This window comes from Pteronotus mesoamericanus, unplaced genomic scaffold (assembly GCF_021234165.1).
Source record: "Pteronotus mesoamericanus isolate MK-2021 breed Mesoamerican mustached bat unplaced genomic scaffold, CSHL_Meso_final contig_221, whole genome shotgun sequence".
NCBI classification, from domain to species: domain Eukaryota; kingdom Metazoa; phylum Chordata; class Mammalia; order Chiroptera; family Mormoopidae; genus Pteronotus; species Pteronotus mesoamericanus.
The window spans coordinates 19,585,154-19,602,652 of NW_026555092.1; the positions used below are offsets into that span (position 1 = coordinate 19,585,154).

At 38.8% G+C, this 17,499-nt stretch overlaps 1 protein-coding gene across 4 annotated transcripts in view; it reads right to left on the minus strand.

Annotated features, from left to right (window-relative positions):
• Window positions 1-17,499, minus strand: part of GPBP1L1 (GC-rich promoter binding protein 1 like 1) — a 51,878-nt gene that overhangs the window by 3,584 nt on the left and 30,795 nt on the right. For all 4 annotated transcript variants that reach the window (XM_054572146.1, XM_054572145.1, XM_054572144.1 and 1 more), the window contains exons 6-10: window positions 9,813-9,885; window positions 8,387-8,580; window positions 1,393-1,533; window positions 754-912; window positions 91-215 (exon numbers count right to left, since the gene is read on the minus strand). In XM_054572146.1, the coding sequence (XP_054428121.1) occupies window positions 91-215; window positions 754-912; window positions 1,393-1,533; window positions 8,387-8,580; window positions 9,813-9,885 (692 nt within the window). The remainder of the gene's footprint in view (window positions 1-90; window positions 216-753; window positions 913-1,392; window positions 1,534-8,386; window positions 8,581-9,812; window positions 9,886-17,499) is intronic.

The following is a 17,499-nucleotide window of genomic DNA, read 5'->3' on the forward strand; positions in this document are numbered from 1 at the left end:
CGCTGGGCTCGATCGGCGGTGCTGCCCTAAGTACTGTCCAGTTCCTTGCAGGCCACACACAGCACGCCCTGTGATCTGGTACTCACGTACCTATGCTCTGCTTCAAGAGACTGTGAGAGGACCTCCCCTTCCTCCTCTACAGGGAGAGGAAGACCATTCTGATGACAGCCTTCTTCTCCATTTTCCTTTGGTTCAGGTGTGCTGTTTTCCTCCAACTGCAATAAGGAAAAGAACACACTTGGTTTAACAATCCTTTGTGGCAAGAGATGCAATCTACAGAACCCAGGGAAATGCTTTCAGGAAGACAACTGCAGCCCACAGGACTTCCCCATTTAAAAATGAGGACTTGCTCACCTTGCTAAGATTTCCAAAGGATACCAACTGGCCACGATCTACAGATTTTGTCAGCTGTGGCAGAGACGACTAGACACTTATGTTCTTATATAGCAATAAAATATATTCCTGACAAAAGCTTCTATAATTTACCAAGTTCTTACAGAACCGACCAATTCAAGACTTAAGCAGTGTCGCTGTGTTTAAAAACACCAAGTCCCAAGGCAACTATCATTAAAACAAATCCTAATTTGCAATCTGTTGAACAAAGGATTAAACTCACTCTACCACAGATTGTTACTCCTCGACACTTCTCTGTACATTAAAAAACTTGCCACATCTTTCTCCTAATAAGGGGGGGCGGCGCACATAGATAACAGCAAAACACCTATGTTGCCCCAGAAAAATCTTATCTCTTACATCCTCCAGCTTGTCACAGTCTCTGTTCTCTGAGAAGTCTCCATTCCGGTCATCCTTCAGAGTCTTTAGGAACTCGCTTTTCCTGTCGGTAGTTCGGCGGGTCAACTTGGTCAGACGAGACGAGCTGATCTCAATTGGAGGAGTGGTGCTGGAGGGACTCTGCAAATATCACATATAAGTTGTTCCTGACAGTAGCAGCGAGAACTGGGATTCTCTGGGTCACGTGTACATGGTACTAATTTCTAGAATCTGGTAGCCTCTTTTATCATTCCATCTTTTAGCAAAAACAAAACAAAACCCAAAAAACTATCCTTTTCATTTAAACAGACTTCAGGTTTGTGTGTTTTTTTTTTTAAACAGTTAAGGCTTAATGGCTTACATAGCACCTCTTTGATTTTTCTATAGACATCAGCATAATGTCAGTCTAACACAGGCTGACCCTGGTCTACCACAGAACAACTACCCCACCTACCTAGTGCCCATCTTTACATGCTAATGGGAATCATCAGTAAATAAATAACTTTGAGTTAAGTATAGCCACAAAGGAAGTAGAATTAGAGATATACATGTCACATTATATATCTCAGTAAAAGTGAATGGGAAATGGCAACTTTAGAAAAGGCCTTTATCCTCACTCACCTCTTTGGGAGAGCTTAAAATTGCGCTCCCAGCCAGTACTACTGGTTTGGTAACAGAAATTGGACTGGTAAAAGCAGACTCCCGGCTAGAGGAAAGGGATCCCGATTTGTGCTCCATTCTGTTAGCTTTCCATGCACTGGGCTACATGGGAAGAAAGAACAAATCAGTCAAAACAAACATGCAGACAGAAGCTAAGCCTGTAAGATCATAAGGCAAAGAGTGTAATGTTACCTCAAAACATGAGTGCCTAGAGCTTACCTGTTTCAACATGTTTGGGAAGTATGCAACCTCTTAGGCACTTGAAATAAAAAGGGAGATGGAAATCAAAGACCCACAGAATATTAATAGGTATGTCTTAAACAGAGAACTCTAGTTCAATAAGCCTGGAAGATGCTCGGGTGAGTCAAGTTCAATAGGTTCCTTTACTGGGTCATTTCTCAAAGCATTTAACTGTACATGTGATTTGAGAAGCAGATATAATATACAGTATTTTCCAAATTTATGACCTCAAAATATTTTCTTTTATGGTGTGCTGTTAAGTGCTGTTTTCCAGGAACTTCAGTGGCAGAAGGGCAGTTCCAGCCCATGGCAGGCAATGTAAATGGTGGGACAATCCTGTTTAGTCCAGAGGCCCTTCTTTTGCTCAGCCCTGCCTGGCCCCAACTATGATGGCAGCACAGCTGGGGTATAAAGTCAATCACCCTGTCCGGGAACTGGGAGGACAAAGCATGTCAATGAAGTGAGGCTGAAGTAAGTGAAAAACATCTTTTTCTAGAATGAAACAATTAAAACAAAGACCTTTATGGCAAAGGAAGGGTCTGAATGGAAAGAATTCTTTCTTGGTATTCGAGAGGATATTCTAAGCTTCAGAAAGGGAATAAACTGATTATTTACCATGTACAAGATGTCTGTCATACTGTTTAATTCTTAACTCAATCAGGTAAATTATGATATTGACTTTTTACAGAGAATAACAATAAGAAAGTTATGCACTTTGTCCAAGGTTATTCAACCAGTATGTGATATATTTTTTTGCACAAAAAGGACATGCAAGAAGATTAGATAAAAGAGACAGATAAAAAGATTAATTATTTTTCTTGCTGAAAACTCAAGATGGCTGCTTAGGTCAGGCTAAATTATCTGCAGGGTGCAGAGACACCTGTGTTTTTGTCATAGTAGTACAGAAGTTTTAACAAACAGTGTTACATGCAATAGGATATCTACATCTCTGCCCAACTTTGTTCCAACTTGACCTTAATGTTCAGCAACTCAAACACTATGCTGCTAGAGAAAACCATTATGAACCACACCTTTTTATTAGGTAAATTAGATGGAGAAATACACTAAAATGAACCATATATTGACCATTGTTTTCTTTTAAAAATGTGCTCTTGCCCTGCCTGGTGTGGCTTACTGGGCTGAGTGCCGGCCTGCGAACCAAAGGGTCGCCGGCTTGATTCCCAGTCTGGGGCACATGCCTGGGTTGTGGGCAAGGTCCCCAGTGGAGGGTGCGAGAGGCAGCTTCACATTGATGTTTCTTTCCATCTCTTTCTCCCTCCCTTACCCTCTCTAAAAATAAATAAATAAAATCTTTAAAAATGTGCTCTCTTTTCCTCCAAACTCCAAATCAACCCCAATATTTTCTAACTCAAACGACAATGTGCCTTTTCCTACTGGACTGAAAACAGAAACCACTGAATCCAAACTCCCCCCAATTCCTTTCTTCACACATGAAGTTCCTTTGGCGGCTTCTTTCTTCTACCACTCTGCATCTGTTTGTTTTCTTTCCTTTAAGAATTTATCAATTTTTTTCTCCCTTGTATCTTTTTTTTTAGGTTTGTTTTTTAGAGAAAGGGGAAGGGAGGGAGAAGGAGACAGAAACATCAATGTGTAAGAGGTATTGATCAGTTGTGACTCACGTGCCCCCAACTGAACACCTGGCCCACAACCCAAGCATGTATCCTAACTGGGAATCGAACTGGTAACCTTTTAGTTTGCAGGCTGGCACTCAATCCACTGAGCCACACTAGCCACGGCTCCCTTGTATCTTTAACCTCCTTCTTTTAAGTGCTTCACTTTTTTATTACAAACATGCTAATCTATTTTATTTAAGTTGTGGGGGCAGGGGGAACCAAACAGATTTATTTTCCCTTATACTATCCTCCTTTTATTTAATTTTTTCACCCTAAGTCAGTATCCACTGTTTTTCACTTCATTATTAGTCACTATTTAATTCCCTGGGACACTTACCTCTACCCGCATTTTAATAAACCAGCTCTTTCAATAAATCTTGTTCTATATATTATATTCAAAGGCCAGTTCTTAAAAGTCTGTTTTTGGAGAATGAGAGACGATCGTTCATCTTCACTTCTCTGTTCCTCTCTCCCTTCTCCATTCCTTGATGTTGCACTGCATTCTCTAGGGGTCTAGCCTCATTGTTCTTCTGTTGTAATCTATTCCTAGGCGAACTTCATCAGGAAAATTAGCTATTTGGTAACTTGTAATTATTATTAAAATCATATTGATAGTATGTAACTTGTATCTCTACCCCTAAGATGTATCCTGCACTTCTATAAAGACCCCTATGATTTGGCTTTAGTCTTACTTCCTACCACCACTTCCCAACTACCAGCCACATTTAATCAGGTGCCTTTTCCCAAACATAGCATGCTTTGACTTTTTAATAGTTCTTCTGCCTAGAATGTCCCACTTACTTACTCCCTAATAAATTCCTATTTTTAAATGATCATTTACTGACTATTACTACTTAGGAGGTGTTAGTACTATACTGCAAATACTATTAAAACTTTAAACTTCATTCATTCTTTTACCACAGTTATGTGACAGATTACAATTATTTTCTTTTTAAAACTCATTATTATATTTATTTTTTGAAGATTTTACTTATTTATTTTTAGAGAGAGTGGAAGGGAGAGAGAGGAAGAGAAACACTGACTGACTGCCTCTTGCATGCTCTCAGCTGGGGATCTGGCCTGCAACCCAGGCATATGTCCTGACTGGGAACTGAACCAGCAACTTTTCAGTTTGTAGGCCAGTGGTTAATGTACTGAGCCATATCAGCCATGGTACACTGTATTTTTTTTACATTACCTTTTAGTTCCCTTATATTCCCTACTTCCAAATTTGTTTTTAAGAATGTACGTTTAAGAAAATTAAGTAACTTGCTCAAAATCAGTCCAGAGTGGTATAAAGTCTGACTATAAAAACTGAACTCTCAACTTTCTCCTTTTTATCCTTCACAGTGGGAGGCATTCTGGGCAGTGGAAAGAGCTGTGATTTGAGGTCAGACAAACCTAGTTTTAAGAGTCCAGGCTCCGTTAGCTATATAACCTCATTACATAATTTTCTACATGTTAGAATTAGGAGCAAATGTTATAATGTATGTAAAAGGCCTAGTTAATATCTTGGAATACTGTAAGATATCAACAAATGGCAGTTGTTTCTTTTGCTACTTCAAAACCCAGTTCAAATATGACCCTCTCCAAGCAGAGGAGCACAGTTACTGTCTTTTTACTAGACAGTGAACTCTTTGAGATTATTTTGTGCCTCTAGTGACCCACAGATTTTAGTACATAGCTAGTCAGTGTTTAGTAATTGTTTGTTGAACACCTAGAGAAAATGAACGGATAACTCCACATCTGCCTACTAGTCATTCTAGTCATCTCACCTCTTCTTTCCTCTAACATCTCACATTCAAGGTACCCAGAACTACTTTCATCTTTTTCCTGAAACCGATTTTTCTCATTTCTCTAACTCCAGTGATACGGTCCCATAATTATTCCAGTTTCTCAGGGAAGAATATTCAGTGTCTTGCTTCTTTTCTTTTAAAAAGATTTTATTTATTCCTTTCTAGAGAGAGGGAAAGGGAGGGAAGAAAAGAGGGAGAGAAACACCGATACAAGAGAAACATCCATCGGTTGCCTCCTGCAAGTGTTGCAAGCGGGACAGAACCTACAGACCAGGCATCAACCCTTTTGCTTTGCAGGATGATGCCCAAACAACAGCCACACCAGTCAGGGCTCCTGTTTTCTTCCTCTAATGGGTTTCCCTTTATGTGCTATCACCACATCCCTTCCTTGCCTACCTTTTCTTTTTTTAAAAAAAGATTTTATTTACTTATTTGTAGAAAAGGGAGAAGGGAGGGAGGGAGAGAGAGAGAGAGAGAGAGAAATACCAGTGTTGTGAGAGAAACATTGGCTGACTCTTGCACGCATGCCCCCAACCAGGGACCTGGCCCACAACCCAGGCAAGTGTCCTGACTGGAAATTGAACCGGCGAGCTTTCAGTTTGCAGGACTATGCCCAACCCACTGAAGTACACCAGTCAGGGCTCTTTGCTTACTTTTATCATCCATGTTCATGCTTCATTACGTTTCACAAGGACAACAGCAGCAGCCTTTACATCAGTTTTCCAATTTTCAATCTACCCTCACTTTAGTCCTACACAACAGGGCTAAACTGATCTTAATAAGCTCTGCATCATGATTTTTATCCTTGCCACTTCTTCACCCCGCTAAAGATTTTTGAGAACCTTGAGGATATGAAATTGTCTTACTCATTTTTATATTCTTTTGTTATCTAACAGAAAACTTGTAGACATTTCAAATGAAGTAACACTTAGGAAAACTATAAAACTCTTAAGGAATGGAACAAACATAAGGTGCGGCCATGTTAACAGTAACAGCTACCATTTATTAGCACTTACCATATTCTAATTTTAGGTACTTCATAAAATTTTCTCATTATTCCTCAAAATACCCTTTTAAGATAGGTACTATTACCTTTAGTCTACAGATGATGAAATGGAAACTTAGAACTTGTCCAAGGTCCTATCATCAAGGAGGTACAAGTGGAATCTGTCTATTCCAAAGCCCTGATGTTAATTTCTATGCTACATTGTGAATTCATGTTTTTCCCCTTCTACATCAGAGCAACAAGTACCCTAAACCCTTGTCAAAAGTAATTCCACTTTTCAGTTTTCTTCCCATTATTTCTTCCTGGATGATAATCCTTTAATCACCTCTTCCAAGTGTATTTCAGGTTGTCTCCAGGGGCTTCTTCCCAAAGATTTTCTTCATCCTTTCACTTCACCTCGACACTACCTATATTCTATTTCCTTTTACTGTGATGTTTCAAAGGTGCCACTATCTCCACTTCAACCCACACAATTCCAGAATCCCCTGAAATCTTCTTTCAGCCCTACACTTCTTTCCCAAAACCTCAACTCAATGATTACTAAAAACTTTCAAATTCCTAAGGTCAAAATATTTTTCAGGTATTTTCCTCAACCTGTCATCAGCAATCGACAAGTGTTGACAACCTTGGCTGCTATCTTAAACTTACCCATCCAGATTTCTTTGATAGTACAGTAATTTTTCTATGTCTGAATTGCAATTTCTCAGTTCTCACGACTATCTTATTTTTCTTTTATGAAATATTAAATATTCCTCCCAAGTCTTATCTTCCCATTCTTTACTCCTTCTTTCCTCTTAGAGATCTTATTTATCCTGAAAGCTTCATTATCAGTAGGATAATGACCCTCAGTCCTGATATTTGTCCAGTGCTACCAGGAGTAATTAAAATGGTTCATTCGTTAGTCCTCAAATATCCCTAGTGTTTTCCAGTTTTGGAACTTTTATATAACCATCTTTTCTCTTATAATTTACATTACTCTTACAGACTCTTCTGCCTATCCAAATGTGAACCATCCTTCAAAGTTCAGTGAAATTACAGTTTTTCAGTAAAATTTTCCTTGACAGTTACAGTCTGAACTTTGTAAACATTTAATTTAGTTATTCTAAACCTGTTTACAATTTGTTATTAGGACCTGTCATTTTAATTCATACAAAATCACATGAACTTTTATATCATAGTTATCTTGTCAAATCATTAGACTTTCAGCTCATGGAAAGTTATGACCAATGCTATACTTCTTTGCACTGCTCATTAGCACAGAACACTGTGCTTAACCACAGTAAATTCTAATTGTTTGTTTCCTTACAGATGCTGGAATTCATTCAAGCAATTATTACGTGCTTCTGTGAAGGTATTAGGGATACAGATATGAAAAAAGATCTGAAACCTGCCTTTAAGATTACAACTAAGTGAAGAAATAAAAATGAAGCCAATAAGGTGTTATAGAGACTGTCATAAGAGACAGAGTGGTATTTAATCAGATATATGAGGATTAATTGGATCTGTAGATGTACGTGATAGAAAAGGATTCAGAGGGGATGATGTGAACTTGAAGAATGATTTCCTAGGTAAGAGAAAGAAGGGGGAGTAAAATGTAAAAGATGTACTGAGCTTAGGCTATCAAGAATTACACACATCAATACTAAGGAGTTTGGACACTGTATTCTCAGATCATAGGATGGCAAGGTATGACCCATGGACCAAAGACCATATTATCGTATGTGACCAGCAAAGCCTAAAATACTTATTATCTGATCCTTTACAGCAAAGTTTACCAACCACTGCTAAATAGATGGTTTAGAACCACAGAAGGGATTTAGGAAAGGACATGACATGTTCAAGGATGATCATTCTGGCAGTTCTGTGAAAGATTTAGGGAATAGAAGTATACACAACAATAGTAAAGGTGGGATGACAAAAGCACAGGACATTGTAGAAGGAGTAACTAATAGGGACTTTATAATTTTTTGGTACAGGGGAATGAATACGGAGAAAGAGGAAAGAAGCAGTCAAGATATTCAGCTAAATGATTAGATGGATGTCAGTGCTATTAATGGAAATACCAGCAGGTCTATGAGATGAAGTTAATGAATGAGAGGTCTACTAAAAATCCAGCTGGCAGCAGTAGAGAGTGTGCAGAGTACAATGAAAACATTTAACAAGTTCTGAATATATGGTCAATGATTCAACAACAACAACAAAAAAATAAATTTACTATTTTCCTGATTTATTCCCAAACCTTTGCTGTATAAGGTTGTGACAAAGATTCCAAATCATACCTTGGAAGGAGGTGGTGCAGGCTTAGGAACCAGGTTCTTATAGACGCTTGGAACAATGTTTGACAATTTGTTCCCATTTGCATGGTGAGATCCGGGTGAGGTGAATGCAGCAGAGAAAGCAGCAGCAGGATCTTCTTTGGAAACTTTTTTGATGACTAGCATTTTGGAGGTTTGCTTGGCACCAGGTGGGTTTTCTGTGAAATACAACCATGGAGAAACAAAAGAATGTCAAAATTACTGGTTAACAGAAAGCACAGATTTTATATGGAGGCCTCACTTTCAACAAAGAACTGACACTTAACAGATACTCTCAGAAGTGACACTACTTGGAAACCATAGAAAAAATGTTAGTATATTAAGCACTTGATTCTAAATTCATAAATCAACCAGAAAGCCTAAAGATGTTAGCAGTCTTTCAGGGGCATAACATGTCTAGCATGTGGTGTATCACTCAGGCACAGACCAAACAGTAATATATCCAAGGGTGGCAGCTCCTGTCAGCATGGGAATAGAGATGAGGAAACTGGGGAAACCGCCATGGGACCTTCCGTCAAGGCAAACTAGATCAAAGCTATGTATCATCAACAAAGGGGAAATGGTACAGCTACCATGCTTAATTCTAAAACTCAAGATCCAAACCCAGTATTTAGATAAAGCCTTTCCAATAAGGTGCCTGGCTATTAAACATGTCTAACACAGGGACTAGGAGAGTCCAATTTGTAAATGCCAAAGATCTCAAAAACCACAGATTAGGTTGGTTTTAAATATACTGATTTGTCTGTTTTTTATAAGGTTATACATACATACATACATACATATATACACATATATATGTACACACACACACACACACACACACACACACAATTTATATATTTTTTCCTTGCCCTATATAATAAACATCATTTATAATTGCTGAAACAAAACAAAAAACACAAAAAACTCAGCAAATTGGAACCTGGCTAAACAAAATGGACTACAGAATGTGGTATTATACAGCCTTTCAAATTAACACTTTAGAAGAATAGCAATATGGGAGAATTAACTGCTTAGAATACATTGTTATATATGCCTATCAAGTATTTAGGAGACAACAATAACACATCAATTGTTATATGCAAATTTGCAATGTTAATTAAAAATTACTTCTTATAAGCTTTTTACTATTCTCCCTTTGCTTAAAATCTGCTTCCAAGTTCAGGACTATACAAGCTCTCAATTGTCTGTATTCTGACTCCACTACCATATACATTTCAATGGTATTTTGGGGGCTGAGTAAGAGTTAATAGGTGTTAGTTACCATGTGCAAATGGATGAGATAAGAAACGAGAGAGAGACAACAAAAAGAGAGACAGAGATTTTTTTGTTCCTCTCTCTGCTACGAAAAATTTAAAGTTGTGCCTTTAAAATGGCAAAATCTACCTACCCCACACTCCAGAAGGGGTCCCAATAGGTCTGTATGGCTGAGTCTGTCTGCCAGCTTCTGGATTCAAAGAGGGCTAGGAAAAAAGGGATATTAATGGTTGATACAAAAAGCTAAGCATTTTTCCACTTTTTGCTAAGTAGCCAGCACCATAGAACCTATCAAATAATTATATCAGCAGCACTTACTTAATGCTGTCATCAGAATTAACAAACAGATAAAAGATGTTGAATGCAAAAATCAACAGGTCTTATGTTTATTTTAGACTCTCCTTGGGCTTCCTTTAAAAAGAGGATTAAAAAATAAAAAAAGAAATAGACTAAATGTGCAAGTTATTCTCTTTCTATAGGACATATATGCCAAATGAGGCACGGAAAGCTGAATGAATAAGAATGTGGATCACTTTTCTCAGATTTAAGGAGGACAGTCTATCAGCGAAATATGTAGTATTTATTGCCTTTCTAAGACTGCTTCTGGACAGAAGCAAACCATGTGCCAGGGACATGCTAGAAATACAAAGGCACTTAAGCCAATTCAAAAGAGCCCTTGTCTCCAAAGGGTCAGTTTCACTACAAAGATAAACTTGTAGACAAGTAAGTACAATTAAAGGTTATAGGGGCCATGAAAAACATTCACATTAGAGGAGGAGGAGGACTAAGAATAGTCAATTCTACTTGAAAGAGAAGTGCTACTTCGAAAAGATTTTATTAGAGGAGATGACTAACAGCCCTTGAAGACAAATCCCAAAGCTGGAACATGGGCAATTCCAAGAACAAAATGCTCAATGACCACCAAGGCAGGAAAGCAGGAAAAGTAGAATAGAATACTCAGTGATCTGCAAAATACTTCAACATGATTAGTGCTAAGGAAAGAGGAAAACCCTTCTGTGGTGAAAGAGACATCTGACAAAGTAGGCAAGAGCCAGATTGTGGAATATTTTGTGGAGACTGATTTTTATTCTTTAGGTAATGAGGATCCATTGTTCATAAACAGAGTTAACCATTATCCAATCATTAGTTTACAATAATCTGGTGGCAGCTTGAGGGATGTATTTGAGGGGTTTAAATATCACTTAGGAGATCATTAGGAGACCAATTCCATAGTCTGGGAGAGTAATGAGGGCAACAGAAGTAAGTGGAATCTTAAGATATGAGGAAAAGAATGGAGAAATGTTAAGAACAATTGACTGAACTTAATAACAAATTGTACAGGAAATGTGAGAATGACACTAGCATTCAAAATCAAACTTTAAAATCTGGTAGTAGAGTAAGAAATGGCTTTTCAGCACAACTGACCACAGAACATTTAACAAACAGAATGATGACCAGACTGCACTACAGAGCTTCTGAATCAACATCTCCCAGGGTGGGGTCCAAGCAGGATTATACAGGAGTCCCCCATGGGTAAGAATTGTTTTCTTATTTTAATAGGCCAAGTTTATAGATGTAGATGTGAACAAAACCAACTCCATCATTATGTCATGGATTTCATTTGATTTTTAAAGTTTCATGCTGTGGACTTTGATCAACCTCACTGTCCTTAGCAAGCATATCAAAGCCTTCCAACTGACGATTATCTGTGTTCCTTAAAATGAATCCATAAACGTTTTTGTTATTAATAAAATGGCATGACAACTGAGATAAACACCAAACTGGTGCTGGTATCAGTTATAAACACTCATCTATTATAAGACCACCAGGAGGTACAGTTCCTGGTGTTACTGCATTTTTGTCCCTTTGTCTTGTTCCCCAAGTTATTCTATAAAAAAAGTACAGTAACAGGAGCCTGTAGTAGGGACTGATCTATATAGAATTGCTGGGTCTTCTGTTCTACTTCAACCCAATCTCCTACTAAGCAAATCACTAAGTAAAATATAATAAATTGTTATATTCTATGGCATTGCCTGCTCTGTTTCAGTTGATATCTTTCTCATTATGGTGGCCATTACACATTTGCTCTACTGTCAGATACCACGTTCGTAGTCACATTCTATCTAGGGTTTTCAGAAATATTGCTCCTATTTATGTGATAGCTTTGTTCTCTTTCCACTGATTTTTAAAAATTTAAAATTGTAACACAAATACAGAAAACTAAAATGTTTGTGGAGCCCTGGCTGGTGTATTGAGTGCCAGCCTATGAAACAAAGGGTCACTGGTTCAAGTCCCAGACAGGCCACATGCCTGGGTTGTGGGTCAGGTTCCCAGTAGGGGGCGCATGAGAGGCAACCATACATTGATGTTTCCCTCTTTCTCCCATCCCTTCCCCTCTCTAAAAATAAAAAATTTTTTTTACATTAAAAAAATTAAAAAGTTCTTGTAAAACATTTTATAAACCTGACTTAAAAAAATTCCTCTTACAGTAATCACCTCTCTTGTGTATCCCTCAAAACTATAGTTTTGTCTCCAAAAATCACCTCTCTTAAGCTACAGATTATCATTTATTTATGCATTCATTGGTTGATTCTTATATGTGCCCCAACCAGAGACTGAATCCGCAACCATGGCATAGTGTGATGATGCTTTAACCAACTGAGCTCCTTGGCCAGGGCCCACCTTTTAATTCTGGCATGGCAACTTCTTGCTGGGTGCTTTTCATTTAGGAGGCACATATGTCTGATTGTGCCTCTTTATGTGATGGTGTTAGGAACTGATGCACACAGTCTAAAGCTATTAACTTACTACAAACTGCAAAACAATGATCTTCTAATTTTATCACTCCTCCTTTTTTATGGAAGTAGTTGTTATACTTCCATAAAAAGGAACTTCCTTTATTTGGTGACTCAGTGGTACAATTCACAAGAAAAAGATAAATGCATGCTTGTTTTATCTAAGATGAAGTATCACTGTGAACTCACAGATTTAATCATAGTTGTGATTCAAACCCTTGAAGGAATTATCCTTAATTGATAGATGAAATATCCCAGTGGGCACCTCTTTAATTTGGCTTCTGAATCCTTTTGTAACAACCCTAGTAGTTTTTGGTAATTCCTTCTTTGCTACTTAGTATGCCAAATTTTCTAAGCTTACCTTATAATAAATATTTTGTCCAGAAATGGTATTTCAAGACCACAACTGGGGCATCAGGGATGCTCATTGCTACAGGATCAGTCATTATTTTTAGATCTTTTCAGTGGACAGAGCCTGGACCTGGAAAGAAATGTGTGTGCATGCGCATGCACACACATGGTCTCTCTGGAAAAAGTCCAGCAATTTTTAATGTAACAAGAAAGTTTGCATGACACTGATGTAACCTAGTAGCCAAAGAGAGTGGACTACGATATGCAAGCTTGAACGACGACGACTTCACTGTACGAGTCAGTGAGGGCATAGACGCTGCTGGGAGAACATGTGTACCGTGTGGTTGTCACATTCAAAATGAGCAAGTAGAGCAAAAATCTGCATCAAATTTTGCATTAAGCTTGAACATTCCTCTGTGGAAACTATTCAGATGATTTTGAAGGCTGCAGGTACGGGAAACTGGAGATTAGCAGCATCATCATGATATTCAGTACATAGCTAAGCCCTTTCCAACAAGGTCTGGATCTCAGTTCTGGGGTGGTGATGGAGGAATGGGGGATCTTCCTTGGGGGGGTGGGGAAGGGGGGTGGGAGGTGTGTGTGTGTGTGTGTGTAAAATTTATTCTTAGAGAAGGGGAGAAAGAGGGAGATAAACACTGATGTGTGATGAGAAATAGCGACTGGCTGCCTCCTGCACCTGGCCCACAACCCAGGCATATGCTGTGAATGGGAACTGATCTGGTGACCCTTCAGTTTGCAGGCCAGCACTCAATCCACTGAGCCATACCAGCCAGGGTTTGGGTGCTCATCTTAGCCCTAGGGTTAAGTGGCTGCTCCTTTTATCTGCTATTTATATATTCTTTAGTAGAGGAAACCAGGTGAGTTGGGGTCACTCAGGGCTGCTGGGGGAGCCATGGAGACACTATACATAGGGCACAAGGTCTGCAGGTAGAAACTCCTCATCTACTTCCAGTAGAGATGCATCCTCCTCATCCTCAATGGGGGGAATCTCATCAGGAACAGCAGCACTGGGTTCTGTGTCACTTTATCAATGCCAAAACCTAGATTGATTAGGCTAGGCAGTAGATGAGACTGGAGTTGGTCTGGGGATCCCCAAGTGAGAAGCTAGGAGAGAGAGGTGCAATAACAGCAGCACTGCAAAGTCCTTGACAGCCTTGTCATTCTTATCTGCATCTGCCTTCTGCTGCAGAGTATCCATGATGGGGTGGTCAAGGTCGATCTCCCAGTGCCCAATGGAGAGTTGTCCCAAAGAGCCTGAACTTTCATATGCTCCATGTTAGCTGTTTAGCCATAGGTACTAATCACAATGCCACATGGCAAAGATATAAGCCTACAGGAGACTGTCACCTTAATCTCCTTATCCAAGATTTCCTTCATGAGTTTGCAAAGGTTCTTACAACTTGGCCTGGCTCTCCTCCATTTTCTTCTTCTCCTCTTCATCCTCAGGTAGCTCCAAACCCTCCTTGGTAACTTAGATCAAGCTTTCCCCAACAAACTCTTCAAGCTGTTGCATACAGTACTCATCAATATGCTCCATCTAATTACTACCTTGAAGCCCCGCTTTTACACACAAAAGCAGAGTTGGCAACCGGCTCTTTGCTTTCACCAGTCATGCCAACATTTTACATTTTTTCTGCACCACTTGCAAGCTGAAGGACTTGATGTCATTCACCCTCAAATACTTTGCTATGTATTTCCTTAAAAGAACATTATCTTACATAATCACAGTATAATTTAAAAATCAAAAAGTTAACAATAGCCCTGGCCAGGTGGCTCAGCCGGTAAAAAGCTTCAAGTCTGCACCTATGGGAAGCAAGTGCTTGATGTTTCTCTACTTTTTCCTCTCTCTCTCAAATCAATAAACATATCCTTGGATAAGGGGGAGAAAAAACCCTAAACACTGAAACTTAAAAAAAAAAAAAAAAGCAAGCTAACAATAATAAACACTATTATCTAATTGACAACCCTTAAGAACCCTAACACGGATGTCTTTTCTGGCAATACAGTTTTAAAAACTTTGTTTTTCTCCCTATCCAGTATTTAATCTAGGTTTATATGTTGCCTTTAGTTGTTCTCTTTAATCTGGAACTTTTTCTTCTCATGACCATAACATTTTTTAAAGAACATAGGCTAGTTCTTTTGTAGAAATTTTTTCTCTTCCAGCAAATTTTCTCATACATTTACCCAGTTGATCCCCACTCCACACAGGCAATATTTGTTCTGATTTTCTTTCCTACAAGATTATTTGCCTGTTCTAGAATGTCAAATGAATGTAATTATACAGTATGTACCCTTCACTATAGGCTTCAACTGAGATTCATAATGTTTATTATATCAGCCATTCCTTTTTATTACTGAATAAATAGTACATTACATAATTACACCACAACTTTCCCATTTTTATGCTGATAGACACTTAAGTTATTGCCAATTTGGGGCTATTATGAATAAAATTGTAATAAAAACACATCTACTTTCATTTCTTGAGTAAATACCTATAATGGGAACTAATGGGCCACAGGGTAAGCTTACGTTTACTTTTGTAAGAAACTTCCAGCCCTGGGTGGCGTGGCTCAGTGGATTGAGTGCCAGCCTGCAAACTAAAGGGTTGCTGGTTCGATTCCGAGTCAGGGCATATGCCTGGGTTGTGGGGCCAGGTCCCCAGTAGGAGGCACACAAGAAGCAACCACACACTGATCCTTCTCTCTTCCTCCCTCCCTTCCCCTCTAAAAATAAACAAACAAAATCTTTAAAAAAAAATTAAAAAACAAACAAAAACAGTTAACATGGTCTTGACCTGGCTGTAACTCTGCAGTGGCTTCTTTGGGCGTGGAGAACCAGGCGACTTCCATTGGGACCACAGGACCTTAACTTCCAGATCACAGCCACAGACCCACAATCCCTCTCTGGTTATGACCTTCTTGAGGAAATCTGGTTCATTGGTAGAGGTTTGAATCAAGTCATTAGCCACTGCCACTGCCACTCAATGTTTCTTCTGCTCTAGTAGCAGAAGCTGCATAATGAATTTTGCCATGATGCTTTTCATGCCAAGATCGTGTGTCAAAATCTCCAACACAGCAGTTTTTGGAATTCCTAAATCAGCTTCTAGTTCTCAAATTGTCAGTTGCCCATCTTTGCTGATTGCAGCCCATACATGTTTATCATGCTCAGGTGTTCTGCTTATTGCAGGCCTTCCAGAACATGGATCACTTTCAAAAGATTCTAGACCATCTTTGAAGCATTTGTGCCACACTTTTACTTGTGCTGCATTCATTCCATTGTCCCCGAAAGCCTTCTGAATCATCCAAATAGTTTCCAAGAGGAATGTTCACGCTTAATGCAAAATTGGATTAAGATTCACTGCTCTACTTGCTCAGTCATTTTGAATGTGAAGGCCACACAGTACACATGCTCCCTCAGCAGCGTCAACTGCCCCCACCAACTAGTGCAGTGAAGTCATTGTTGTTCACTCAGGTGCATTACAGTCTACTTTCCTTGGCTGCCAGGTCACATAAATGTTGTGTAAACCATTCTCATTATATTAATAATGGCTGGACATTTCCTGGACAGGCCTCATATACCGTATTTTGCCATGTATAATGAGTACCCATGTTTTAGTGTTAATTCTCATGTATAATTCACATCATATATGGGAATCAGCCCTACCCATGTATAGTGCACATCCTTATTTTCCCCTCAAAAATCTGGGCAGAAGCCCTGGCTGATGTGGCCCAGTGGATTGAGCACTGACCTGTGAACCAAAACATTGCTGGTTCAATTCCTAGTCAGGGCACATGCCTATGTTGTGGGCCAGGTTCCCAATTGGTGGCATGTGAGAGGCAACTGATAAATGTTTCTCTCACACATTAATGTTTCTCTCTCCCTCCATTCTCCTCTCTCCAAAAGTAAGTAAATAAAATCTTAAAAAAAAAATTTGTGCAAAAAAGTGTGCATTATACACGGCAATAAATGGTGTGTGTGTATGTATATATGTATTTGATCCAGCACCATTTGTTAAAAACACATTAGTCTGCTTTATTAACTCTGCTGAAAATCAAATGACCAAAAAAATATAGATTTAGTTCTGGGTTATCTATTCTGCTCTACAATCAGTTTGCCTTTATGATAGCACGCCATTATTTTTGATTATTATAGCTTTATACTAAGAAAGTCTTTAGGTGAAACAGTATAAAGTCCTCCAACTAGCCAGGGCCAATTATGTTCTTTTTAAAGATTACTTTCCATATTCTAGGTCTTTTAATTTCAATATAAATCTCAGAACAACTTTGTCAACTTCTGTAAGAAAGCATGCTGCTTGACATTACGCATATTGTTTTCCAATCTAAGACTTCCATTCAAAATAGTACCTTCTCTCCTTTTATTTTATTTATTTTTAGAGAGAGGAGAAAGAAAGAGTGAGAGAAACATCAATATGTAAGAGAAACATGGATCGGTTGCCCCTTGCATGTCCCCAACTGGGGAATGAACCAACAACCTTTTAGTTTGCAGACTGCCACTCAATCCACTGAGCCACACCAGCCATGACTCTTTTATTTCAGATCTTCTTCTTATGGCAGTATTCTTTGGTTCAGTATAAATGTCTTTTGTATTTTTTGTTAAATTTATTCCAAAGCAGCCCTGGTTGGTGTGGCT